The 27,492-nt window shown below is 42.8% G+C and overlaps 1 protein-coding gene across 1 annotated transcript in view; it reads left to right on the top strand.

Annotated features, from left to right (window-relative positions):
• The window catches only part of LOC124139090 (phosphoinositide 3-kinase regulatory subunit 4-like), a 44,951-nt gene that overhangs the window by 1,282 nt on the left and 16,177 nt on the right, over positions 1 to 27,492 (top strand). Inside the window, exons 3-24 of the mRNA XM_048394185.1 lie at positions 412 to 536; positions 759 to 814; positions 2,196 to 2,345; positions 3,830 to 3,931; positions 4,507 to 4,697; positions 5,109 to 5,235; positions 6,116 to 6,288; positions 8,081 to 8,201; positions 8,857 to 8,952; positions 9,110 to 9,204; positions 10,285 to 10,324; positions 11,609 to 11,691; positions 12,486 to 12,561; positions 12,888 to 13,041; positions 13,807 to 13,853; positions 15,338 to 15,439; positions 16,219 to 16,353; positions 17,016 to 17,153; positions 17,792 to 17,968; positions 24,704 to 24,760; positions 25,732 to 25,775; positions 26,527 to 26,688. Of these exons, the coding sequence (XP_048250142.1) occupies positions 412 to 536; positions 759 to 814; positions 2,196 to 2,345; positions 3,830 to 3,931; positions 4,507 to 4,697; positions 5,109 to 5,235; positions 6,116 to 6,288; positions 8,081 to 8,201; positions 8,857 to 8,952; positions 9,110 to 9,204; positions 10,285 to 10,324; positions 11,609 to 11,691; positions 12,486 to 12,561; positions 12,888 to 13,041; positions 13,807 to 13,853; positions 15,338 to 15,439; positions 16,219 to 16,353; positions 17,016 to 17,153; positions 17,792 to 17,968; positions 24,704 to 24,760; positions 25,732 to 25,775; positions 26,527 to 26,688 (2,451 nt within the window). The remainder of the gene's footprint in view (positions 1 to 411; positions 537 to 758; positions 815 to 2,195; positions 2,346 to 3,829; positions 3,932 to 4,506; positions 4,698 to 5,108; positions 5,236 to 6,115; positions 6,289 to 8,080; positions 8,202 to 8,856; positions 8,953 to 9,109; positions 9,205 to 10,284; positions 10,325 to 11,608; positions 11,692 to 12,485; positions 12,562 to 12,887; positions 13,042 to 13,806; positions 13,854 to 15,337; positions 15,440 to 16,218; positions 16,354 to 17,015; positions 17,154 to 17,791; positions 17,969 to 24,703; positions 24,761 to 25,731; positions 25,776 to 26,526; positions 26,689 to 27,492) is intronic.

Here is a 27,492-nt window from a genome sequence, read left to right as displayed (position 1 = left end):
TACTCGGCCTGAATCAGTTTCCTTATAAACTGTATCTTACACCATGCACACATGGTCAGAGGTAGTGAAATGTTTATCTATCCTATCATGGTGTTTCATTATCAAGGTAATGGTTGGTAATTAATGGATATGAATGGAATGTATTTTGTATAATGTCGAGACCTATAGGATGTTAAGATAAGTATCATATTGCAAGAATGTGCATTATTACAGCTTTAGGCATGGGTTCTGGAAGGATTTATAAAATATCAATGATTGGGCTATGAAAGCATTGATTGGATTACATTTTTGGAGATATATTTTTGTTAGAATGAACTATGTTTTTAGATTTATTTCATCATATCCATCTAAAACAGTCATATATTTCAAGGGCTGTTGTGTGATAAATTTATGCTGTATTAACCATTTCAGCCAAGGAAGCACAAGGTTTTTCAAAGTTGCACGAGCACGCTGCAAAGAAGGACTTGCAATTGTTAAAGTCTTTGTTATCCATGATCCCTCACTGCCTCTGTCAACCCACAGGGATAAGCTGGAAGGTAGGTTTACTCTTGATTTTGATATAAAATGGCATGGACCAAAGCTAATAAATTAATTGTTGTATATAGGCAAATTCTAAAATATAATTCTATTTTTAACAAATGCCTTTGTAACTGTATTCACAAGTCTACATTCTATCCTTTCTACTTATACGTTTCAGGAGCAATTAATCTGGATTAAACATTTTACAATAGTAATTTTGGATGTGATTTCTCTTTCAGAAATAAGCCAGCGTCTGAAAGGAACATCAAACTGTCTTCCATTTCAAAAAGCCATTGTGAGTTCAAAACAGTTAAATACTTGGGTTTCTTAGCACATCTTTATTTTGAGCTCTGTTGTTTCCATTCCAGCAAGGGGCATGGTGCCCTAAGGTTATAGGACTCAGCAATACATTGTGAAGAGTTGTGTCTCTTGGCCAGGCCAGGATCCATCGATTGTTGGTTCATATCTAAGACTTATATCTCTACGTGTATTATGATCTTGGGTCTGCCAGCACTGTCACCCTGCGAATGGGCTTCTCACCAATGTTGTAAACATCTACAACATCTGCAACATTTACAGTGCACATGGCTTTCCTACCACACAGATGTGCTACATACAACTAAAGTATGATGTGTTAAACACAACTGATTCCCTGCATCAATATACAAAGCTCATTCTTTGTGACCCCTATTGGAATATTGCTAGAACGCAGTTCCAAAACATACAATCATTCACTCTAACTTTCACAGAAAATATCATATCTGTACTTTCGCAGAGTACCAAATAGATCCAGTGGTGCTTAAATATAGCATTGTGTGTATTTGGAAAGTGTAGCTTGTATAGTATATTCTATGTTTGTTATCCGATACTGGCTCCCACAGGAGATATTGCTGGTGAGATTAAAGGAGAGTTTTTCTGTATTGCAAATATCATATTTTAAGAATAAGAAAAGGCTATTCCTTAGATAAGATATTAATGGAATGGAAACTTGGTTAATGATCTCTCTCACATTTTTCTTTAAGAAGTATTTACCATATGACTTGTTCCACATGACAGTATATGATTTGTTCCTCATAATAGCACATGATTTGTTCCTCATAATAGTATATTATTTGTTCCACATAATAGTATATGATTTGTTTCTCATAATAGTATATGATTTGTTCCTCATAATAGCACATGATTTGTTCCTCATAATAGTATATGATTTGTTCCACATAACAGTATATGATTTGTTTCTCATAATAGTATATGATTTGTTCCACATAACAGTATATGATTTGTTCCTCATAATAGTATATGATTTGTTCCACATAACAGTATATGATTTGTTCCACATAACAGTATATGATTTGTTCCTCATAATAGTATATGATTTGATCCACATAACAGTATATGATTTGTTCCTCATAACAGTATATGATTTGTTCCTCATAATAGTATATTATTTGTTCCACATAATAGTATATGATTTGTTCCTCATAATAGTATATTATTTGTTCCACATAATAGTATATGATTTGTTCCTCATAATAGTATACGATTTGTTCCACATAATAGTATATGATTTGTTCCTCATAATAGTATATGATTTGTTCCTCATAATAGTATGTGATTTGTTCCTAATAGTATATGGTTTTAAGAATGATGTAAATAATGACAACAATTTGTTCCAGCAATCTGAGAAAGCTGCTTTGCTGTTCCGACAGTATGTTAAAGACAGTTTGTATGATAGGATCAGCACCCGGCCATTCCTCAACAGTATTGAGAAGAAGTGGATAGCGTTTCAGATGTTGTGTGCCCTAAATCAGTGTCACAAAGTCAAGGTAGACCTTTTACTTCTTTAATAAAACGGGCAAGGTGGCACTATACTTAATTATAAAGAGTTGCATTCATCAGTAAGGGTGCACGGTATTACCAGTAATATCGGTAAATTGAGGTTCATTCTTTTGACGATACGTATCTCACTGTCATTATTTAATGCTCGGTATATCGGGTGAATTAAAAAAGCAATTTTTATCATGTGTTTAATGTTATACACTTGCCAAATACATGAACCTTTGAAATGTTTTCTTAATTCCAAAATGCAAGTTCGCATTCTGGATTTCACAGTTGTGTAACATCAAGTCACCACTGTCCCAGAGCCTGCATCTATGTGTATTTATTGAATGAGTAAACATTATGTTCTACCAGCATCTTGTTTTCTTTCATTTATGAACTTCAATTCACAAACTGGTGTTTCAAATTGCTTCTAAATTCAAAATTTAGATATATACAATACTGGATATGTATCCCAATACATCCTTGTGCATTGTAAAATATTGTGATACACTTTAAACATCCAGTACCCATCCCTATAATCCTCAGCCAGGGCCCCGTTCCTCAAAGCGATCTTAGCGCTAAGGTGATCGTAAGTCCCATACTTTAACATAGGCTTATGATCATCGTAGTTCTAAGATCGCTTTGAGGAACGGGGCCCTGGCCAGGATTTGTGAGTTGTTTCTCAAAAGTAGTTACATCTATGACCTGAGTCACGATGGGCTTCACTTGCACATTCATTTGACAGGCCATGATATGAAAAACTTTTGACGAGGCTGACTCACTATCACATTGGTCATAATGATAGCAAAATAATGAGGTTACCGTAAACTATGGTTATAACGAACTCAAAGGGACCACTAATTTTAGTTCGTAATAACCGTAATTCGTTACAAGCATATTGACAGCACATATGCAACAAATGGCCAGGACTAAAAAATAAGTTCGTTATAAGCGTGTTCGTTATAAACGTAGTTTACTGTATTTTGATGGTGTATTTATATGAATATATATGCATATAATTGTATCTATGGTCAAATGACTGGTTCAGAAAATAACCATTACGCATATTAGTCAAATGTATGCATTTAATTTTGGTCAGTAATACAAATGGGATGATACTGTGATTGATGGAATTGCATGTATTGGTCCCCAGCAAGCTATGCTGGTCGTAAGAGGTGGCAGTGGATCCTGGACTGGGCCCACTTGCACAAAGCGATCTTAGCGCTAAGACTATCGTAAGCTTATGTTAAAGTATGGGGGTTAAAATCATCTTAGCGCTAAGATCGCTTTGTGCAAGTGGGCCCAGGTCTGACTCACTGACTTGGTTGATACATGTCATCGTATCCAAATTGCGTAGATCGATGCTTTTAATGTCAATCACTGGATTGTCTGGTCCAGATCGATTATTACCGTAACAGACCGCTATCATGCAGCTAGAAGATTGCTGACTGGTGTTTACACATTTATTGCACAAGATGTCTTTTTTCAGGTTTGCCATGGGGATATTAAGTCTGAAAACATCATGATCACTGGCTGGAACTGGGTGTTAATCACAGACTTCGCCAGCTTCAAACCAACATACTTACCTGATGTAAGTGACAGGGCTCACACAGATTTAGAAGTGTTGGAATGTTGGATTGAGACATGCTTGAATTTATTATCTGTGCTCAGATTCCGAGTTAGTATAGGTAGCAAATGTAGCAAAATAGGGCAAATTAAGGTGAAATTAAGCTGGAGACTTGATATTTCTCTGAGAGAATTTGTACAATTTACATGATTAAGAAATAGAGTATGTGTCTCAAGTGAAATTCTATTATTTCAAGGTGGCCTCCCATAGGAATTCTGGGACAGAAATGGCCCCGCTTGCCTCCTACTTGTAATAGGAACTGACTATAATCTAGGATTGATGCCAAAGTGTTACCCTGTGAACCATATTATAACTGTGGATTTATCAGCCATTTTTTTTTTCCCCGGGCCAGACCTGATTGTTTTACAGGCCACAGTGATATTAGTTATGTTGCTGACTTACACAAATAAGAGATAAAGGGATATAAATCTGCAATTTATTGTATAATTTTCAGTTATTGGTCGGCAAACAAATTTTTGATAATTAAATTTAGCCCGGAATGTTGCACTATGGCAATACATGACTTTGAATTATTTCAGGATAATCCGTCAGATTTCTCGTACTTCTTTGACACTTCCCGGCGGCGGACATGTTACATTGCACCAGAGAGGTTTGTGGAGAGTGGTTTGAAGAACACTGACAATGCTGGTCAATCAGGGAACATCGATCTGACCTCAAGTGAGGTCAAGACTGGTGATCTTAATCCTGCTATTGACATATTCTCTCTAGGGTAAGAATAACACACATGATAATAATGTTAGATAGTGACTGAAAGTGTTTTGGGGCCTTTGTTTATATTCAGTTTATCAATTTTTTTCCAAGAACATTGGGTTGGTGGTTGAAATAAAAATCGTCTTCCTTTTTTTCTGAAATCGTCTCTCTAACACATTACGAGTAAAAAAGAACAATATGATTTTTTTCAGATGAATTGTTACTTTCCTTTTCATACTGACCTACTTTTAATATTTCGTTTTGGCTATAAGTTAGCTCTGCTGGTGGGTAGAAAAGAAACTGAATTCAAAGATTTCTTTTTGTGCCACATTGTAACATATGAGTTAGCAGATCCCCATACCAAGTGTTAAAATTGCAGAAATAAACAAGCCCAAATGGATGATATTGAGGTATTTACTGTGTGTTACAGTTGTGTCATCACGGAGCTGTTCACGGAGGGCACCTCACCATTCGATCTGTCCCAGCTGCTGGCATACAGGAGTGGGGAGTACAGCCCCTGGAAGATCCTGGAGAAGATCGAAGACCCAAGCATCAGAGTAAACACAGTTTATCAGGATAATGATTCATATTTGTCAGCATGGCCCAAATGATACTTACATACAGACAGATGTGAAATATAAGAAATTTCCACTTGCCCAAAGGCTATCTTTAACCATCATATTGCCTTACTTTCTCCCTGTACTCTCATCATGGTAGAGGAAATACTCTTGTTACGATGGGTTGAAATGTTTTTGTTGTGCAACAATAGGTATACCATGCACATTTATGGGCAAAGGTCTTCCAGTATGTTCCCTGATTGATCTTCACATCCTTGTTTGGTGAACTATCACCCGACCTACATTCCATGTTGGGAATAACACTGATCTTCATGGACTGCCTCCGTGGTCTAGTGGTAGAGCGTCCTCCCGGAGAGCGGAAGGTCCGGGGTTCGATCCCCAGCCGCGTCATACCAAAAGACGTTTATATATGGTACTTGTTGTTACCCTGTCTGGCGCTCTGCATTAAGGGGCTAAAACAAGGACTGGTCGGCTTGGAGTCAGTATACTGTATCTGAGTGGGATATTCATGTTAAACTGCAGCATGGTATCTCAGTGAGCTAGCACTATAAATCGGCAACAGTCCGGACTAGTACAAGCAGCCACACAAACACACACACACGTACATGCACGTCGCTAAATAAGTGCAATAATCTTGGACGCGACATTAAACCCCATTTCACCTCACCTCACCTGATCTTCATGGACTCCGAGGGCAGCATTATCACAAGGGATGTTGTATTATGAATAGAGCTATGTTTTAAATATATTCATGCATTGTGATACATTTTATGCTATCCGTGCTTCATGATACTTTGTCAACGGATTTGATTCTACTATTTTTACCAAAGGAGTCAAATGTGATGTTTATCCTTTACAGGAGCTAGTCCGTCACATGATGCAGAAGGATCCAAACCACCGCCTCTCGGCGGAGGAGTATTTAATCAAGCAGCGCGGCAAGGCCTTCCCCGAGTACTTCTACACATACCTGAAGCTGTACCTGCAGAAGTTTGCTGTGTCTCCCATCATTCCTGCTGATGACAGGATACACTTGTACGTAGCTGCTATACAGAGTCAGTGAATGGGGTCGATGTTCTTGTTGTTTTGTTGGTTAACACCGCACTCAGCAATTTTCCAAATATGATGGCAGCCTCTAAATAATCATATCTGGACAAGACAATCTAGTGATTGATAGAATGAGGACCATCAACGATGTTGTGGTATGATGTTGAGTCTGACCATCTGATCCCTCTTACGACCAGCAATGGTTGCTGAGGGCCAACGGTGGTGGGTTCTATGTAGTTGTAGCCAGAATAACACTGCTTGTATAGTGTCAAGTTTTAGGAGGTGAGGCATGATATATAATCACTTCACACTTGTCATGTGAAGGAGCCATGTACCATCATCAACATAACCATGGTAACACGCTGAGACCAAAGTTAAAATATAAATTATACCTCTATACCTTGTTTTCTGAATAAGCAAGTCTTCTTGCAAAGGTAAATGCAATGCCTCAGTACTTTAAAAATTTGCAATGCTTGCATACTTTCACTTTCAGCAATGCTTCAATACATTGTTTAACTATCAGCAATGCTTCAATACATTGTTTCAGTATCAGCAATGCTTCAAAACATTGTTTCAGTATCCGCAATGCTTCAATATATGGTTTCAGTATCAGCAGTGCTTCAGTAAATTGGTTTCAGTATTAGCAATGCTTCAATATGTAGGTTTCAGTATCAGCAATGCTTCAATATGTAGGTTTCAGTATCAGCAATGCTTCAATACGTTGGTTTCAGTATCAGCAATGCTTCAATACGTTGGTTTCAATGCTTCAATACGTTGGTTTCAGTATCAGCAATGCTTCAATACATTGGTTTCAGTATCAGCAATGCTTCAGTATGTTGGTTTCAGTATCAGCATTGCTTCAATACATTGGTTTCAATGCTTCAATATGTTGGTTTCAGTATCAGCAATGCTTCAATACATTGGTTTCTGTATCAGCAATGCTCAAGTACGTTGGTTTCAGTATCAGCAATGCTTCAATAAGTTGGTTTCAGTATCAGCAATGCTTCTATATGTTGGTTTCAATGCTTCAATACGTTGGTTTCAGTATCAGCAATGCTTCTATACGTTGGTTTCAATGCTTCAATATGTTGGTTTCAGTATCAGCAATGCTTCAATACATTGGTTCCAGTATCAGCAATGCTTCAATACGTTGGTTTCAGTATCAGCAATGCTTCAATACATTGGTTTCAGTATCAGCAATGCTCTAGTACGTTGGTTTCAGTATCAGCAATGCTTCTATACGTTGGTTTCAATGCTTCAATACGTTGGTTTCAGTATCAGCAATGCTTCTATACGTTGGTTTCAATGCTTCAATACGTTGGTTTCAGTATCAGCAATGCTTCAATACGTTGGTTTCAATGCTTCAATATCTTGGTTTCAGTATCAGCAATGCTTCAATACATTGGTTCCAGTATCAGCAATGCTTCAATACGTTGGTTTCAGTATCAGCAATGCTTCAATACATTGGTTTCAGTATCAGCAATGCTCTAGTACGTTGGTTTCAGTATCAGCAATGCTTCTATACGTTGGTTTCAATACGTTGGTTTCAGTATCAGCAATGCTTCTATACGTTGGTTTCAATGCTTCAATACATTGGTTTCAGTATCAGCAATGCTTCAATACGTTGGTTTCAGTATCAGCAATGCTTCTATACGTTGGTTTCAATGCTTCAATACATTGGTTTCAGTATCAGCAATGCTTCAATACGTTGGTTTCAGTATCAGCAATGCTTCAATACATTGGTTTCAGTATCAGCAATGCTTCAATACATTGGTTTCAGTATCAGCAGTGACTTGCCGCAGAGTCTGAAGAGTCTGAAGATAGACGAGACGGACGTGGAGAAGAACAATGCACTTGTCCTGCTTATCTCCCTTGTTGGCTCCAGCTCACGGGACATTCATGTATGTTAACAACAAAAGGTCACATACTGGGTTGTTTCTAGGTTAGATAGGCCCTCAAATATGGACCGCTGTCCCACTGTCTATGTATATAAGGCAATACCTTTGTTTGAAAAGTAAATCGGTGGAAAAAAGGATCTAGGTTAAGAAACATATAACATAAGAAGCCAAATTTTTTAAGAACAGATGTCTCAGGTGTCCTTTTTATAATGTGGGGGAATATTGTTGACGCTGTCCATCTATATTCATTTGGTTTCCGGAGTGTAACTTGCAGACCTTTCGACTGTTTTCAACAAATATTTGGGAGATATTTCTTGCAGATCCTGAAGTGGTGCGGATTTTTAATAGGCATTTCTTTTCTCAATTTCCATTGATTAGTTTTTACTTAGTCTCATAAAAGGGTGGATTACATTTTAAGAGCACAACTAAAAAAATGTTCAATATCTTTCACCACAATTTGGCAGATAGCAAACATCCTGAAGTGGTTCCTTTTGCTATTTGTGGATTTTTGGCATTATTTTTCTCAATGTCCATAGAAACAGTTTGGACTTAGACTCAAGGGTGGGGGTCATTTCCAGAGCATAACTTGAAACTGAACAAACAGCCTTGATTGTGACTTTAAACCCCATTTCACCTCACCTTTATTTGGCTGTTTCAGTTCTATGAATCACGGTTAACAGGACTGGATTTACTGCTGAAATTGTCCAAATACGTCAGTGCTGACATCATCCTGGACAGGATCATACCATATATGGTAAGTCTGGGTACATGTTTTTGGAAAACTGTTTGTGGAAATGGATGTGGGTAGTTTAATACATTCATTCATCTTGGAATTCAAGAAGCTAGTTTTCACAGATTTATTTCAGTGACAAATGTTAATAGTTTCTGTTACACAATGTTTTTTCTTACAGCTGCACTTTGCCAATGACCCGTTTCCCCGTGTTCGTGCCAAGACCATTGAGACAATCACAGACTGTCTGTCAGATATGAAGAACGTCCCAAGGAGGTAATAACTTACAATTTGGTCTTTCCATCTTCGCGACCACCTCCGTGGTCTAGTAGTAGAGCGTCCGCCCAGAGAGCGGAAGGTCCGGGGTTCGATCTACGACCGCGTCATACCAAAAGACGTTAAAAGATGGTACTTGTTGTTACCCTGTCTGGCACTCGGCATTAAGGGGCGAAAACAAGGACTGGTCGGCTCGGAGTCAGTATACTGTGTCTGAGTGGGGTATTCATGTTAAACTGCACATGGTATTTCAGTGAGCTAGCACTATAAATTGGCATCAGTCCGGACTAGTACAAGCAGCCACACAAACACACACACGTACATGCACGTCGCTATATAAGTGCAATAATCTTGGACGCGACGTTAAACCCAATTTCACCTCACCTCACCTTTCCATCTTCGCTGGTCAATTCATTCAGAATGATATGTAGTCTAAATGTCTTATATGTTCAGGATGTCTGAATACACTAGTGCGGAAAAGTTGTCAGAAGGATCTCAAAAGTCTACTCTTGGTCCACCTGACAATTACTCAACCTTTCAGCCCTGTTTGTTTGATGCTTCTACGATATTGTCATTTGCAACTTAGGTTCATACAATTCAGAGTAATAACACACAATAGCACTGCAGGCTGAGTAGCATGGCCCTGTCGTCTAAGTTGCAGCGATTTCGCTGTGCAGAGTTGCATCCCTTGGGCACGTCAGAAACCTATGATTGTGGGTTCGAATCCTGGTTACTGGAATACTGTTAAATGCGGTGTTAAACCCAACTCACTCACTCACTCACTCTCTCAGACTGAGTAGCAAGGTGGTTCATTAACATGGAACAACACCACTTAGACAAGTACATTTTCAGAAAGGAAGTAATTTGTGGAAAACAAATCTATTGAGTCTACTAAACTGAATTTGGCTATATATATAAAATAAAGATCATTTTCTGTAGATTCTGATATTATTATTACTGGTAGACAATTTCTAGCTGAGCTTACTAGACTGAACAAAATTTTACTAGAATCTTATTTGAGAATAGTGGCCACCGTCGCAGACTGTTATACTGAAAATGCAAACTTTGAATCTTTTTCAGTGACTCCAACGTCTTTCCAGAGTATATTTTCCCTAATCTTGTAAGTACACGCTTATGACATAACTATGTTGAGGTGTATAAGAGATATAGAATACTAAACGAGCTCCCGTGTAATACCAATTTTATGAAACGAGTGAATAGTTGTGGTATCTGACGAGCGAAAGCCAGTCACTGGCCATTTATAACGGTTTTAGAATTATACTGTTGAGTGTGAATAGGCTGACACCTACACGGTCCATGGCATAGTCCAATTGAGTGTAACAGAATAATACTTCAAACACGTCAAAAATTGAAACGTATGAATTTAATACCATACAACGGTCCACCTTTAGAATTCACAAAATTATCGTAGGGCTAAGACTATCGCAACTCACATACTTTAACAGACTAACGACTGTCTTCGCGCTACAATACGATCGCTTTGTGGAACGGGCCTTGCGCCTCAAAGTTCACAATAACGTCACAATACCCGATGACGTAATTTGTGGAATTTTGTTGCAAGATCCATCGGCGAAACAGTGCCATGTGACGTCAGCCTAGCAACAAGGTTGCTGGGGTCATCGAGTGTGCATAAGCTCCTCTCAGTGATCTATCATCTCCACACGCAATGTCGTTGAATAAGCCAAGGGATGTTGAGAGCTTTCAATATTTGTTCATGAAAACGTGTTCCGAGAGTACATAAGCACACGTTTTGGTATTACACAATGTGTAATACAGCTGTATGTTTATTAAATGGGTGATCTCTTCACGGGCAAGTAATAAATATATATATCAGGCGAAAAGGTTTCAGGTCAGGTTTTGTTTGTTGTTTCATGCCGTAATACTCCAGACAGCTGTCTGTAAATAATCAAGTCTGGACGTGCCAATTGAGTGATTGACATGATGAGCATCGATCTACGGATTTGGGATAAGATGACATGAATCAACTAAGTCAGCGAGCCTGACCATCCAATCATGTTAGTCGCATCTTACGAGTGTAGCCTGGGGAAGACCTTTTCTAAACCGATTTTTAGGGAAATGTGGATACATATGATAATATAGAATTTGCTATTACATCTGTGTAATATGGAGTTTTACTTTCATTAAATCAATGCCATTTTTGAAACGGTATATCTGAAAAATTACCCTTACTTGTTTTTGTTTTTTCTTGTATGTAATTAGTGTATTGGTTATGAATCTTGCAAAACTATGACTTTTAATTATCGAGGAAATAAGATTGGTTTTGTTTTATGTTAACTGAGTCATTATCATCCCCAATAACTTGCCATTTAAATGGAAAGAAAAGAAAATTGTTCAGTCTACATTACTCATTGTGTGTTGACAGACCCATCTCGTTCATGATGAAGTTGCCCTGGTCAGAGCAGCGTATGCTGAAAACATAGCTCACCTGGCAGAAACAGCTCTCAGGTAAGTGCAGAGTTAATATCTATAAACAAGGATATGTCCCAGTATAGTAGAATGCCCCCGTGGCCTAATGATTGGGCGTTCACCCGGAGAGCAGAAGGTTGGGGGTTCAATCCTCAGCTGCTTCATACCAAAAGATGCTCAAAGATGGTACATGTTGTGACCCTGCTTGTCGCTCGGCATTAACAGGCTTAATCAAGGACATGTGCATGTGCATAGCTACATAAGTGCAGTGCATTTCACCTCACCCTCACCCCAGTATATTGTAATGATGAAGTAGGGCACTTATAACAATACTACAAGTTCTTGGTCAAGTTCTTGTTGTTTAACGCAGTCGGCAGTTTTCCATCTATTTCACAGTAGCTTGTAAATAATCGAGCATGGATTGGCAAACCAGAAAACGATAGCCACTGGTGACACACTATCAGACATTTCAAAGAGCCTGGCCACTTGGTCCAAATGTGTTGCCTCTCATGACAAGCAAAAAAATGCTAGGGACATTGCATGACAAAATCTTGAACATGCTTCTTACATTTACATAGCTGATGGCCCAACTGAATCAAGTTACTGTACTCGAACACAAAATTAATAAATATATCATAATGCCACAGCACTGCATATAACATGTCATTTCATTAATTTGGCTCGTCACGCTGAAGACCCGGGTTCGATTCCCGACATGAGTACAATGTGTGAAGCCCATTTCTGGGATCCCCCGCCGTGATATTGCTGGAATATTGCTAAAAGCGGCGTAAAACCTAACTCACTCACTCACTCATTTCATTAATTGTCTGCAGAGTTTTGGAGATGACCCAACTGCAGGAGCTGTCTGAGATCGACATACAGGAGGACTCTGAAGACTCACAGTATATGGTGAGGGACCATCTCAATATTCAAACTAACTAAAAATTAAATTTTCAAGTTTAGTTCTTTTTAAATGAATGATTTGATTTGATGCAATAATGATGTGTTATACTCCAGAGATGCATGTAATCATTGCTTCACTGTAAATAATAATAATAATAATAATATGAAAAAAATAAAAATATAGGGGTTGTGGTTTGTCTGCACCATGAAGGTAGACGGGTAGAGTTGTGCAGTGAACACAAAACCATACGAGCAGACATAAAACTCTTCATTTCTGTCCAAAGTCAAATAAGGTAATTAATAACACCAGGATGGGACACTTTCCCTTTCAGCTGGAGTCAAGCTATGACGTGGAGCTTCAGACGCTGCAGGAGATGATACAACAGAAGGTGGTCACTCTGCTGAGTGACCCAGACAACTTGGTCAAGCAGACACTACTGCAGTCAGGCATCACTCGACTTTGTGTCTTCTTTGGCCGACAGAAAGGTAGGGCACCTGCCATGGCCCTTCCCATTGTCTAGCTCGAGCATGCCATGACTCTTTGCTATAGAACTGTGGATATTGCAGTCATATCTGTGGCATTGGGGAATATTTGTGTATTTTCGGTTGGTTGGTTGGTTTGTTGTTTTACGCCGCACTCAGTAATATTCCAGCTATATGACAGTGGTATGTAAATAATCGAGTCTGGACCAGACAATCCAGTGATTGACATCATGCGCATCAATCCACGCAATTGGGACCAATGACATGCATCAACCAAGTCAGCGAGCCTGACCACCTGATCCCGTTAGTCGCCTTTTACGACAAGCATAGTCGCCTTTTACGGCAAGCATGGGTTGCTGAAGACCTATTCTACCCCGGAATCTTCACGGGTCGTGTATTTTCGGTGACGTCAACAATCTTCAGCTGTGACGTCATATCTTGTGTGATGTAATTCCGTCACATTGAGATTCAAATCACGACAACAATGCCATCTGGATGACAAAAACAATGCCCTAGTGTGGGAGAAGGGATATCTGCACTGGTTCACATACAATTTTTATTAACTCGGTTATTTCTAACCCTGTGGGTGATAAAAGGTGTTATGATACAGGTAGAATATTACTGACCACAGCGTGAGACAAAACCCCAGGGAGAATTTATGTTAACACGGTAATACCATGCTTAGTTTTGTCTCATAAAATATGGAGATAAAAACGATTTTCAATCAATTGGATAGATAATAAATTAATTGCGTTTGATTGTTTTCAGCAAATGATGTCCTGCTTTCTCACATGATCACATTTCTGAATGACAAAGTGAGTATTTCATGTACAACAGATATTGAAGCTGGTGGACAATAAGCAAACAGTGATATTTGACCACTGCTTTCAATAACAGACGCGTCACCAACAAATTGAGACATGCAGTGAACTGTTAGGATGTAACTGTATTGTCAAAGGGATCCAAGGGCGATAGGAAAGCCTCGTGAGAAAGGCATTTAGCTCATCATGCCGAAGAACCGGGTTCGATTTCCAACATTGACACAATGTTTGAAGCCCATTTCTGGTGTTTCCCTCTGTGATATTGTTGGAATATTGCTGAAAGCAGCATAAAACCATACTTACTGACTCACTCATTCAAAAACCTCCAGGGTTCCATTCCACAAAGTGGTCTATGACTATCAAAAGCTTACATTAAAGTGTAGGAGTCCTTGCGCTACATCTCCAAAGACCTTGTGAGGAATCTAGGTCCGAATCCCTCCTCACTAATGGATGTTAACTAAAATGTTTATCAAGTGGCTACAATGTCCAACCTGTTACATCACTTGTCGAAATAATTTAGCCGGGATAATGATTACTGTGGCACTAAACAACATTCTACCATGAATTTGGAATTTACTCGATTCTGATTGGTCAATCAGAGGCTATTAAATCACAATAAACCCCCTCTGATTGAAACAGCAGGTTTGATGGCCGCTTCACTGCGGAAGCTAATACTCATAGAATAGTACTATTTTCAGTCATTGTAGATAGGCATATTTAAATAGTTATATCTACAATTACAGGTTACAAAATGCACAGATTCGGTTACTACAATATTCAAAGGATGTGTGGCAATACATTTCGTGCAAAAAACATGATAGCAATCTACAAAGGGAATGTATTTACGTTTTGGAGACAACAGAGAGCTTGGAATTTTGGCGCTTTTCTATGTACGATTGTGACGTCATATATTTTGCGTCACAATGAGCGGAATGTCGTCATAATGGTGACGTGTGATGTAGAGCGAAAGCCTTGCAAAGCTTGCTTTGTTTTCTTTAGGGATTTCCACCTCATGTTTGCTTACCAAGTTGCCGTGCTTATATGCTTTAAATGCCTGTCACATGCCTTAGCGCGGTTAAATCTCCAGGTAACCTAGCTCTACATTGAAAACACAGTATGTTTATCTCCTTATTCATTCACTCACATTCACTCATGTCAACAATATCATACAATCCTATCTGTTCTCTTTTCTTTCCATCAGTATATGTACTACTAAGAAGTGAAAGAACACACAATGTTTTCATATGCCATGACAGATTAACTGTGGTAAAATGAAAGAATCAGGTGTTCTTTAACTTCTTTTGAGTAGTATATTAAACCAACAACCAGTACAACAGCAAGACTAGACAGTGTTGAAGAGATTGAGAAGCATATGCGCATGAGTTATGTACAAAGAGACTCAGATATATATTATAGAAACATGACTTTTAAATATTGTAACAGTTTGCTATATTTTGTGGTCATGATATTTTTTTCAGTATGACTGGAAGCTACGAGGGTCATTCTTTGAAAATATTGTGGGCGTGGCAGCGTACGTAGGCTGGCAGAGTTCGTCCATCCTGAAACCTCTGTTAGAACAGGTAGGCCTTGGACAGTGATGGTGTCTAGTGGTCAGTACACTGGCAAGCCTGATTGCTTTGCATATCTACACTCTAGCTCTGTTAATTTGATGAGATATTCCACCTTGCTATATGGCTATCTGATGATATTGATGCTGCATTTCGTTCTGCAGAGTTGTGTTGCTTGTGGGTTTCACTAAAGTGGTAAACATCTAAGACTTGCATCCCCACATCAACGTGATGCACCATGATATAACTGAAATACTGTTCAAGGCAATGTGAAGCCAGACTCCTCACCCTGTTATATGACTATTATAAGGGTAACGCTATTTTTCAGGGCATTATCATTAGCAGAAGCCCGAGGTCTTCCATTAACTGGCCGTCGAAGGAGCGCAGTTGAAAAGATCGAGGGCTTCTGCAAATGATAATGCCCTGAAAAATAGCGTTACCATTATTATAGCTAAAATGGACAGAATTTGTTATCAAATAAAAATATACAACAATATAGGTTTTGAAACATTTACTGCTATAAACACTGATTTCACTGAACCCCTTTTACGAATATGGAAATGTCATGGAACAAAGCAGATGACGTCACTATTGAACGTGACGTCACCTTTCCCTATCCCCTCACAAGGGGTGTGATACTGGCCCGTTGTCAAGCAATATGAGGGCATTATCAAGTTACAGTGGCCCACTCATTTCTGATAACATGCGGGTAGTTTAATGATAATTTTATCCATTTTAGCTATATAAATATCTAATGATATTCCCCACCTTGCTGATGATTTTGCCCACAGGGCCTGAGTGACCCAGAGGAGTATGTTGTGCACAAGACCCTTGGGGCCATCAAGTCTCTGTCAGAGCTCGGTCTGCTACAGAAGCCCATGCTGCAGGAGTTTGTTCAGGAGATAGTCCCCTTCCTTGCTCACCCGGTAAGAGGATTTCAGTTACCCTATCACATAACACAGTAATGTCTCACCAGATTCAAGTGTCTCGAGTGATAGGTGTGACTGATATCCGCAGTTTCTAGAATTTTGTCCTGTAATGTCATCATATGGGACCTTATAAGAATAGTCCTAGCACTCCCTTGCTTGTTGTAAGCGGTGATTAAAAATCTATTTTTGAAAAAAATTCCATCAGGTTGCCAGAATTGGTGACTTGGTCAATTGCATGTACAATGTTTCAAAGACGATGTTGAAGTTGCTCCTAATGTCATTTACTGGATTGTCTTTCCCAGACATGGGGGCACGGGTGGCCCAGTCTTCTAAGGCGCCGCAATTCGCTGTGCAGAGTTGCATCCCTTGGGCACGCCAGAAACCTATGATTGTGGGTTTGAATCCCGGTTCGCCCAGATTATGTTTCTGGGTTTGTCAGCACCATACCCGTGCTCGTGGGTTTCACCGAAGTGGTTAACATCTAAGACCTGGCTTTCCTCCCACATTCAGCTGACACGCCGTGATATGACTGGAATACTGTTAAAAGCGGCGTTAAACACAACTCACTCACTTTCCCAGACTTAGTTGTTTACAGGCCATGAGATAGAGCTTGGATATTGTGTAAACAAAAAGCAATACATGTCAATACTTTTCGTCAGGGCATCTGGATCCGGCAGGGTGCAGTCGGATTTGTTGCGGCGGTGGCTCGGATCATGAACATTGCGGACCTCCACTGTAACCTCCTCCCGCAGGTGGTGCCCTTCCTTAAACAACAGGTGCTCCAGCTGGATAAGGAGGTAACACTGACTTCATCACAACCTGCATCATCTGTGTCTCATCCAGCTTCAAATGTTTTGTACCGCCTCCATGGTCTAATGGTAGAGCGTCCGCCCGGAGAGCGGAAGGTCCGGGGTTCGATCCCCAGCCGCGTCATACCAAAAGATGTTAAAAGATGGTACTTGTTGTTACCCTGTCTGGCGCCCGGCATTAAGGGGCTGAAACAAGGAATGGTCGGCTCGGAGTCAGTATACTGTGTCTGAGTGGGGTATTCATGTTAAACTGCGGCATGGTATCTCAGTGTGCTAGCACTATAAATCGGCATCAGTCCGGACTAGTACAAGCAGCCTAACACACATACACGTGCATGCACGTCACTATATAAGTGCAATAATCTTGGACGCGACGTTAAACCCCATTTCACCTCACCTCACCACCTCAAATGATTTGTTGCTGGTAGCCAGAGCAGTATTTTAATGATTTATTCATGAAAAGTGTTAATCTCATCCTTGATTATATTATTACCTCTCCCAAACATAAAAATTACTGATAGCCTGATACCACTGTTTGTATAAATAGAAAATTACAATAGAACTACTTTTTTGCCAGTCTGTTTTTGAACAAAACAACTGTTTGATAATTACAATTTCCTTTTTAGCCTATAGTGCTGAATGCACTAGATGAACCCATCCCACGGACAGTGTTCGACTACGTGTTGAGATCGACATCCATCGATGCTATGTTTGAAACCCTCAACAACAGGAAGTACATCCGGAGCATCAGCAGGTCTGGGCACAGACCAGGCTACCCCGAACTGGAGGAAAACTTGGCTCAGGTACAGAACATAGCTGCTCCCATTCTCGCTACTATCTTCATAAGCATGACAAACAGGCAAAACAAGTAAACAGGAATTATTGAAACATATAGAACATTACATTAAGTAATACGTTACCACTGTTATACCGAGGCTGTTGTCTCCCACAACTGCTGCTATAGCGAAATCTACCACAGAGATCTCAATTACCTCATGCAGCAGTGCGTAGCCACCTAGCTGCCATGTGACACCCTTCACTCTTGTCTCCTTCGTCTGCTTAGCAAGACGTGTTTTCTCCTGCTGAAGCGTTCCTGGAAGATTTGGTGATATTTATTATAGTTTATTCTCTAATAAACTGTGCTTTTATGGGGCGTTGCGGTAGCTACGCTTGGTTATAATTTTCCCGCCAAACGGAAAATTTTTCCCGCCCTTTTTTCTCTATACTTGCGGGGTTCGCGTATGCACGTTGTGTTTTACGTTTCCCCTGTTCTTGTATGTTTTGGGGGTTAACATAACTTATTTCTTTAATAAAAGTTATATGTGTATGTTATATGTTCACATTGCTCGTTTATTTTCTTGTGAAAATGCTCGTTTGTGAATCGTTGTGGTGCGTGCGTTGTAACCATGTTTTGTTCTTTGTTTATAGCAAACAATGTCTGACATGGATATGTCCCCAGTATCCACCCCCTCTACCCCTGCTCCTCGGAGTTGTGGGGTGTGCAGAAAGTTTTTGTCATCCCGGGATCCCCACGATCGTTGCCCGCGGTGCAGGGTTCCTTGCGGGGACACCCGGTGTACCCTGTGCGAAGGTCTGGGGCCTGCGGAGTTTGAGCGGTACCGGCTGTACGTACAGTCCGTCTCCACCCCTGTGGTGGCCGGTTCGTCCGGCCGGGGTCCCCGTGCGGGTACCACCTCCTCGGCTGCGGCGGATCCCCTTGCGGCCCTCGGGCTGTCTGGGGCTTCCGTCGCCGCATTATTGTCGAAACTTGTGGACTCCAAGCTGGCGGCCTTATCGCAAGATAGGCCGCTGGCTGTTCCGTCCCCGGCCTCTTCGGTGGCCGCGGGTTCGGACGCGGGGTCCACCGGTACGGCGGCGGCTGCCGTGGTTACCGGTCCTTCCCCCGAACCGTTGCTTCCGCTATCGGTTAAGGACCGCGTTGCCATGGTGTATGACCTCTTCGAGGACATGCCAAAGCCCCTGCCGATACCGCGGGGAATCCACGGTTCCGTGGGTTCCTCCGAGGTATACGACGAGACGTCCGACAAGGCTTTCCCGGCATCAACCTTGCTGCGCGGGATTAAGCCTTCTTTGGAGAAGGCCTTCACGGCTGCCTCCGGTCGGGGTCTCCCGTTACCTCCCCCGTCGTGGAGAAAAGGGTCTTTCCCAGTACATGACCTTGCCTTTCCCGAGGCTGGTCCTTCTGCGGAAGCCCATGTGGAGCGTTTGGGGGTCCGTGCCCCACCGGTTGCCACGGTACCACAAGGTACCTTGCAACAGCTGGACACCCTCGCTCGACACTCCATGCTGGCAATGTCTCACGGAGACACTTACCTGGCTGCAGCGGCCAGTCTGGTTGAAGGTTCTCCCACGGACCGAGACCAGCGCATTTACAACTGCTTGCTCGGTTTGAATGCTTCCCTGGAGTACGTTGCCGGGGCTTCGGCCTTTGTTTCCGGCACGTGCCATTTTCTTCGGCGCCAGTCATATCTGGTTGCTTCAGGGTTGGACGCTGCTAATCAGGAGGTGCTCCTTTCGCAGCCTTGGTCTGCTCGGACCCTGTTTAATAACAAGATCCCTGGGGTTCTGAAGGAACAACAGGCCGCTGTGTCTGCCGAGGCCTCTCGGCACACACTGGATCTTGTGGGGTCCTTGCATAGGCGCCTGGGTGCCGCTCCGAAGCGGAGCGCGCCCCAGGATGCTGCGTCCGGCAGGCCTAAGGGGTCGGGTCCTTCTTCCTCCGGGAAGAAGCCCCGCTCTGAGGGCTCCGGTAAGGGTTCTCAGCAGCCCTTTCGCGGGAAGAAGGGGAACTGGGGGAAGCCCAAGTCGTCTAAGGACGGCAAGGGCCCCTCCAGGTGACTCTCATTGGAGGGGTTCGTATGCCGACAGCGCCAACTTCGGTTGGCCCGTAGGCGAACCCGAGTCACTTGGCCCTGGACAGTTGCGCCTGCCGCAGCCCGTCCAGCCCCCCTCTCTTTCCCCAGTGGGAGCCAGACTCCAGACTTACTGGGAGAATTGGGAACAAGTGTTCGACGACCCGTGGGTGGTCAACACGATTCTGTACGGCTATCGGCTCGATCTCATAGCGAATCCGCCGCTCACCGTTGCCCCGTCGGCAGGTTTCTATTCGGAAACCGATCTTCCCTTCCTCGCCGATGCCATCGGCAGGTTGGTGGAGAAGAGGGCAGTTCGGGAGTTAGCTCTACCAGAAATAACACCGGGGTTTTACTCCAGGATATTTCTCGTTCCCAAGAAGGACAGTGCCGAACTCAGAATGATTCACAACTTGAAATCGTTCAACGAGTTCTACCTGCGCAAACCGCCCAAGTTCAGAATGTTGAGCTTGACGGACCTGAAAGCACTGATCATGCCGGCCGACTGGCTAGCTTCGATCGACCTGAAGGATGCTTATCTGCATGTTCCGATTCACTCGGATCATCAGAAGTATCTCAGGTTTGTCTTTCAAGGCAGGCACTACGAGTGGGTTGTACTCCCATTCGGTCTTTCATCCGCTCCCTGGCTGTTCACCCGGTTAACCACCCCCATAGTGGGGTTCCTCCACCGGAGGGGTGTCCGGTACTTCGCGTACCTGGACGACTCGCTAGTAGCAAATCGAATGTCGGACACCCTGTCACGCCATCTCGTTTTCGCACGTCGGCTCTTGGAGCAATTGGGGTGGATTGTCAATCTCCCCAAGAGCGAGTTAACCCCTTCTCAGAACTTGCAGTTCATCGGAGGTCGGTTCAACACGGTGTCCCATCGCCTATTTGTCCCCCCAGACCGGTGGCACAAAATTCAGGCGATGATTGCCAAAGTCTTAGCGGTGCAACAGACTGTTCACTTTTGGGAACAGCTGTTAGGGCTACTTGTATCAGCCCAGGACTGCATCGAACGGGGTCGTCTCCAACTCCGCCCGCTGCAACAGTTTTTAATCCAGTTGTTAGCAACGGAGGTGAACAGTGCGACCGTCGCCCTCCCGGATCGGCGCCGACCGCATCTGGAGTGGTGGACGCTCCCTTACAATGTCTTATCAGGAGTCTCTATGCGGCCCTACCGGGCCACGTTGAACCTGTATACAGACGCCTCTCTAGTGGGCTGGGGCGCCCATCTAGAGGGGGAGGTGAGCTCGGGGCTGTGGTGCGTAGACGAACTAGGTCTTCACATCAATTGTCTCGAGTTCAAGGCAGTGATCAACGCAGTCAATCACTGGAAGCATCGTCTCGTCGACGCCCGGCTCATGCTGGCGACCGACAACACGACGGTAGTGTCCTATGTGAACAAACTGGGGGGAACCCACAGTCACTCGCTACTCGATCTCACGTTCGAGTTTTACGCTCTGGTGGACAGTGTCCCGTGCCAGATACGCGCCCGTCACATCCCAGGTGTGCGGAACGTACTGGCCGATGCTCTATCGAGGCCTCAGGATCCGAGCCCCACAGAGTGGATGCTGAACCCAGTGGTGTTTCAGTGGCTGTGCGAACGTTTGGGTCGTCCGATGGTCGACCTGTTCGCAACACGGTTCAACAATCAACTCCCGTTGTTTGTATCACCAGTCCCGGACCCGAGGGCCATCGATCACGATGCTCTTGCGTTAGACTGGACGGGCTTGGACGCTTATGCTTACCCGCCGACAGCGTTGATACCACACATTCTAAGCCGGCTTCGAGGAGTTCGCTGTCGAATGTTACTGATCGCGCCCATGTGGCCGAACAGATCGTGGTACCCCGACTTGCTGACCCAGGTCACGCAGTCGCCACTCCCACTGCCTGTGAGACCGGATCTCTTGATCCACCCTCACACCCGTCAGCTTCATCCAAACGCAGGGCAGTTCAATCTGCACGCGTGGATGTTGTCACCGAGCGTCTGAGGAGTAAAGGTTTTTCTCGCCGGGCGTCTCGGGCATACGTTAGTATGCATCGTGATTCTACCCAGAAGGTGTATAATGCACGTTGGGTTATTTTCACGAAGTGGTGTTGTAAACATCACATTCATTCGCCAGATAAGGTATCTGTGCAGGATATTGCTCGTTTCATGTCTCACTTGCGAGAGACCCGGAAACTCTCCGGGGGTTCCATTGCCAACTATGTCTCGTCCGTTGCTACGGTACGGGACGTTGCTATGGGTACCAGTCTCTCCAAAGAGCCGGTGATACGGGGTATTATCAAGGGTTTCAAACAGCACGATCTTAAGAAGGGCCGCCTTCGGGCACCGGCCTGGGATCTTTCCCTAGTGTTGCAATCACTCACGGAAGCTCCGTATGAACCCTTGCATAGTGCTTCGTTCCGGCATGTGACTTGGAAAACAGCATTTCTCCTCTCCTTTGCCACGGCGGCACGTGTATCCGAAATTCATGCACTCGATGTCGCCAAGGTACGATTCGATAGGGGTGACGAAGGAGCGGTCCGCCTGGGCCTGCTCATGGGCTTCGTCGCCAAGAATCAGAGAGTCGGGCAAACGGAGAGAGAATTCACTGTAAGATCCCTCAAAGAAATCTTACATCCTGCTGATACTGAGGACAGAGCGCTGTGTCCGGTTAGGGCCCTTAAGTATTATCTTAAGGCTTCGAATGAACGTAGACAAGGGCGTGACCGTCTGTTCATATCGTGTAACCCTAATCGCACGGTTGACATAACTCGCAACTCGATTGCGTTGTGGCTTCGTTCTGTCATCAATCTGGCGTACCGGTCTCGGGGGTTACCGGAAGCGGGGTCAAACCCGCACGAGATCAGGGCGCTAGCGGCAACATTTGCCCTACACTCGAATATCTCTGTTCACAGAATATTACGAGGTTGTTACTGGCGTTCTGACTCGGTTTTTGCCAATCATTACCTCAGAAAGGTTTCTGATGAAGACGTGGAGGGGGTGCACCGTCTTGGGCCGCTGATCGCGGCACAAGCGGTCATCTAGGGGGTGTGTCCAGCGCAATTCCAAACTCCGCAGTCGTCAGTCCTTGCACGGTGGTCAATCTGGGTCGTCTCCAATGTTCCCACGCCGTGGGTACAGGAGTGGGGGTCCTGCAAACCAGCGCACTCACACCACAGGTGAGGCGGCTTTTTGTGTGTTTTGTACTTATTTGTATTTTGACAATTATGCATTTAATTGTCTGTCGTGTATTCCAACCTTGCGTTACATGCTTACGAATACTGGAATTAGGTCACGCGCCTAATGTATACTTTAAGTAGGCTTGCTCTGGGATATACGGTCTGAAGGAAATTAATTTCCCTCTTTTCGACTGTTTAACCTGATCTAAGATTTAGCTCACGCGGATACAGTGTTCTCATCCGCTGCGGCGATGAAATACCTATCCAGTGGGGCCGTTTGGAGTCACCAATCGTTTTGGCATTGACGATTGAGCCTTACGGTATGCGCTTGACAGTGCTTTGGTATTCCTATAGGGTAACGCCTAGCTAGGTGCATGCGCATCGAGTGCTTCCGCCTTGGTGTTTACTTCCGCTGGTCGGAAGGAACGCTAGCAGTCAGGATTCGGGTTGTAGGTGCTCCCCACCGCCTACTGTGGTAGTCAGCCTCGGTATAACAGTGGTAACGTATTACTTAATGTAATTTGTAGAATTTTCCTATTCGGAATATTCTATAAGTAATACGTTACCACTGGGCTGCTGCCCGCCCGTCCGTCCCCCGAGTACTTGCTCTCGCAGGAGACAAGAGTGAAGGGTGTCACATGGCAGCTAGGTGGCTACGCACGTGCTGCATGAGGTAATTGAGATGTGGTAGATTTCGCTATAGCAGCAGTTGTGGGAGACAACAGCCTCGGTATAACAGTGGTAACGTATTACTTATAGAATATTCCGAATAGGAAAATTCTACAAAATTTTAGCATCCCAGAATCATTGTATTTCCTAAATGTTGCTACATTTTGTGCACAAAATACTGAATTTACCCATACTCCCTTTGTTTTTATGTTATTTCTTTTGTTTCTGGACTGTGTGGTTGAGTTAGGTTAAGAGACATGTACTGAGGAAATTCTAGCTCTAGAATTAATACCATATCCGACGTAATAAGCGCCCCACTCTTAATAAATGCCCATGGCAATATTTGCTAATATATTGGCTGGTGAACAATCCCAACTAGCACCCCTTCCGATTGATCAATGTACACAAGACTTATTTATTTGCGTATAATACGCACTCATGTGTTATATGCACCCTTAATTATGGGCAATTAAATTCTGGAAAAATATATGTCGTGTATAAACATTTCAGTCTGTCAGCATTAACCACAAAATATATCTTTCAACTCTGTTTTTTCCACCAAATAATATTCCAATAAGAGCCCCTATTTCTAATTTTGAGAGCGCCCTGGGCGCTTATTACGTCAAATAGGGTACACCTATTACAGTTTTCATGTTAGTTTCAACTGGTATTAATCTCCAAATTTCTCTCTATATTTTCTTGTTTGTCCTAATACTTACCCACTATATTTGTCTTTGATGCCTTTGCCATGGTATATGGTGAATGAAAGAGGTTAGGAGGCCAGTTCTTACAGTTATTAAGATGTACTTCAATTTGTGTATCTTGTAGGTTTTCCGCAAACTGACATCACTGGGCATGACTGAGACTCATGAGACAAAACTGCTGGTGAGTGAGCATCATGCGTCAAGTTGATCATGGCGTGATTCACGACTTTCGGAGTTGGTAATGTTTAGGGATTAAAGGGGTACTTGACCCTGGCCAAGTGGCAGTCCCAGCAAGTTTGATTCATCATTTTCTTGGTCTTCTGCCTCAAATTGTATTATGTGTATTTGCCTTACACAGAGACGATGTGTGAATTTCACACAGGACTCTAATTGAATGGTTGAGTGAGTGAGTGAGTGAGTGGTTTTACGCCGCTTTTAGCAATATTCCAGCAATACCACAACGGGGGACACCAGAAATGGGCTTCACACATTGTACCCTTGTTGGGAATCGAACCCGGGTCTTCGGCGTGACGAGCGAACACTTTAACCACTAGGCTACCCGACCGCCCTTGAATGGTTGAGACCTAGACTGGCAACGGCACCCTGAGTCTCCCTTTTGCCTTTATTATGAGAGCAGTCAGGACAGATTTTGTCCCAGTACTCTGTGCTTGTCGTAACAGCCAGACAATATTATTGGAGTTTGCAGTGTTTGACTTGTCTTATTGTGTGTCATTGTACTTGTATGGGATGTATTGTTGCTCAAACCACAAGTTTCCCACGGCAATACTTTTTATCATTTATAGGCATAAATATTGGTGACTGCAGCGTAAAACAACATTCACTCGTTTATTACAAGAGAATAAAATATTACAAGGATACCAAACCCTGCTGCATGAATGGAATCAATGATATACCAGATTACCCTAAGCTATACACTCAATGAATTGGGGGCGGTCGGGTAGCCTAGTGGTTAAAGCGTTCGCTCATCACGCCGAAAACCCGGGTTCGATTCCCGACATGGGTACAATGTGTGAAGCCCATTTCTGGTGTCCCCCGCCGTGATATTGCTGGAATATTGCTAAAAGCGGCGTAAAACCATACTCACTCACTCACTCACTCACTCACTCACTCAATGAATTGTTCTATTTTCAGGCAATGAAAGATTTTGTAACCAAGCTTCATCGATCAAGAGCTGGGTGAGTATTTGCCATAATTTCCCTCTCTATATACTACGAAACATTGACTACCAATTACTGGACTTTTATCAATTATCACAGGAATATAGAATGAACACGAAAAAGACCACATCTGTTGAATCAAACGCTAATACTGTATAAACAAGAGAGATCTTGTCTTCTACTATCAGGTAGTCTGGCTTTGTGACTTGGTTGATTGCATGCTATCTATCTAAATTGCGTGAATAGATGCTCATGATGTCAATCACTGGATTGTCTGGCCCAGACTTAATTATTTACAGACCACCGTCATATAGCTGAAAAAGTATGAGCACATCGTTAAACAATAATCAAACTAACAACAGAACTTTTCTTTGAAAATCTGTAAACAAAAATAAATTATAAAAAATGGCCTAAATACATATTAAGCCAATCAGAGTACACACACACTGACAGATGTCTGCTCCTACTCATCTAGGGGGCAGGGGTGGCCCAGTCGTCTAAGGCGCCGCACTTCGCTGTGCAGAGTTGCGTCCCTTGGGCATGCCAGAAACCTATGATTGTGGGTTTGAATCCCGGTTCGCCCCGATTATGTTTCTAGGTTTGTCGGCACCATACCCATGCTCGTGGGTTTCACCGAAGTGGTAAACGTCTGAGCCCTGCATCACTTCGGGCTTACCTCCCACACTAAGCTGACACGCCGTGATATAACTGGAATAGTGTTAAAAGCGGCGTTAAACCCAACTCACTCACTCCTACCCATCTGTTGCAGGTCCATAGAGAACTCAGCCTCCTCCAGCAGCGAGGAGGGCCAGCGGGCAGGGGTGCTGGCCTTACAGCACGTCCCCTACACGGGTCGCTTCCTCACTCGCAGACATGCGGACCTACACAAGCCCAAGGATCAAACCACAGATGGACAGACTTCACCAGGAACGTAAGTAGACAGACATATTTTACCTTGTCCTTCACATGATTTTTGACGCCGCGATATGACTGGAATACTATTTAAAGCGGCGTTAAACCCAACTCACTCACATGAGTTTTGGTTGTAGAGATAGTTTCAACTGTTGAAGAAAATACCAAAACAAAATTGTCAGAACTGGAACACTTACAAGATGAAACTTTGAGGAAATGAGAGTGTTGGCGAATCATGATCAGTGTGTATTGAACAATATTCATTTATCCATTACAGGCAACAAAAGTAGAAAGTTGCACATGACCAATGTTCATTTGTCTATTGCAAATGGTGAAAAGAGGAGGTTGCACATGGCAGATTTTCATTTGTCTGTTACAAATGGTGAAAATAGAAGGTTGCACATGGCACATGTTCATTTGTCTATTGCAAATGGTGAAAAGAGGAGGTTGCACATGGCAGATTTTCATTTGTCTGTTACAAATGGTGAAAATAGAAGGTTGCACATGGCTAATGTTCATTTGTCTATTACAAATGGTGAAAAGAGGAGGTTGCACATGGCAGATTTTCATTTGTCTGTTACAAATGGTGAAAATAGAAGGTTGCACATGGCACATGTTCATTTATCTATTACAAATGGTGAAAATAGAAGGTTGCACATGGCAGATGTTCATTTATCTATTACAAATGGTGAAAATAGAAGGTTGCACATGGCAGATGTTCATTTATCTATTACAAATGGTGAAAATAGAAGGTTGCACATGGCAGATGTTCATTTGTCTATTACAAATGGTGAAAATAGAAGGTTGCACATGGCAGATGTTC

Source organism: Haliotis rufescens, unplaced genomic scaffold, assembly GCF_023055435.1.
Source record: "Haliotis rufescens isolate VD_foot unplaced genomic scaffold, xgHalRufe1.0.p SCAF_13, whole genome shotgun sequence".
NCBI classification, from domain to species: Eukaryota; Metazoa; Mollusca; class Gastropoda; order Lepetellida; family Haliotidae; genus Haliotis; species Haliotis rufescens.
Note: the sequence above shows the minus strand (reverse complement) of the source record. Positions and strands in the feature narration are given on the sequence as shown.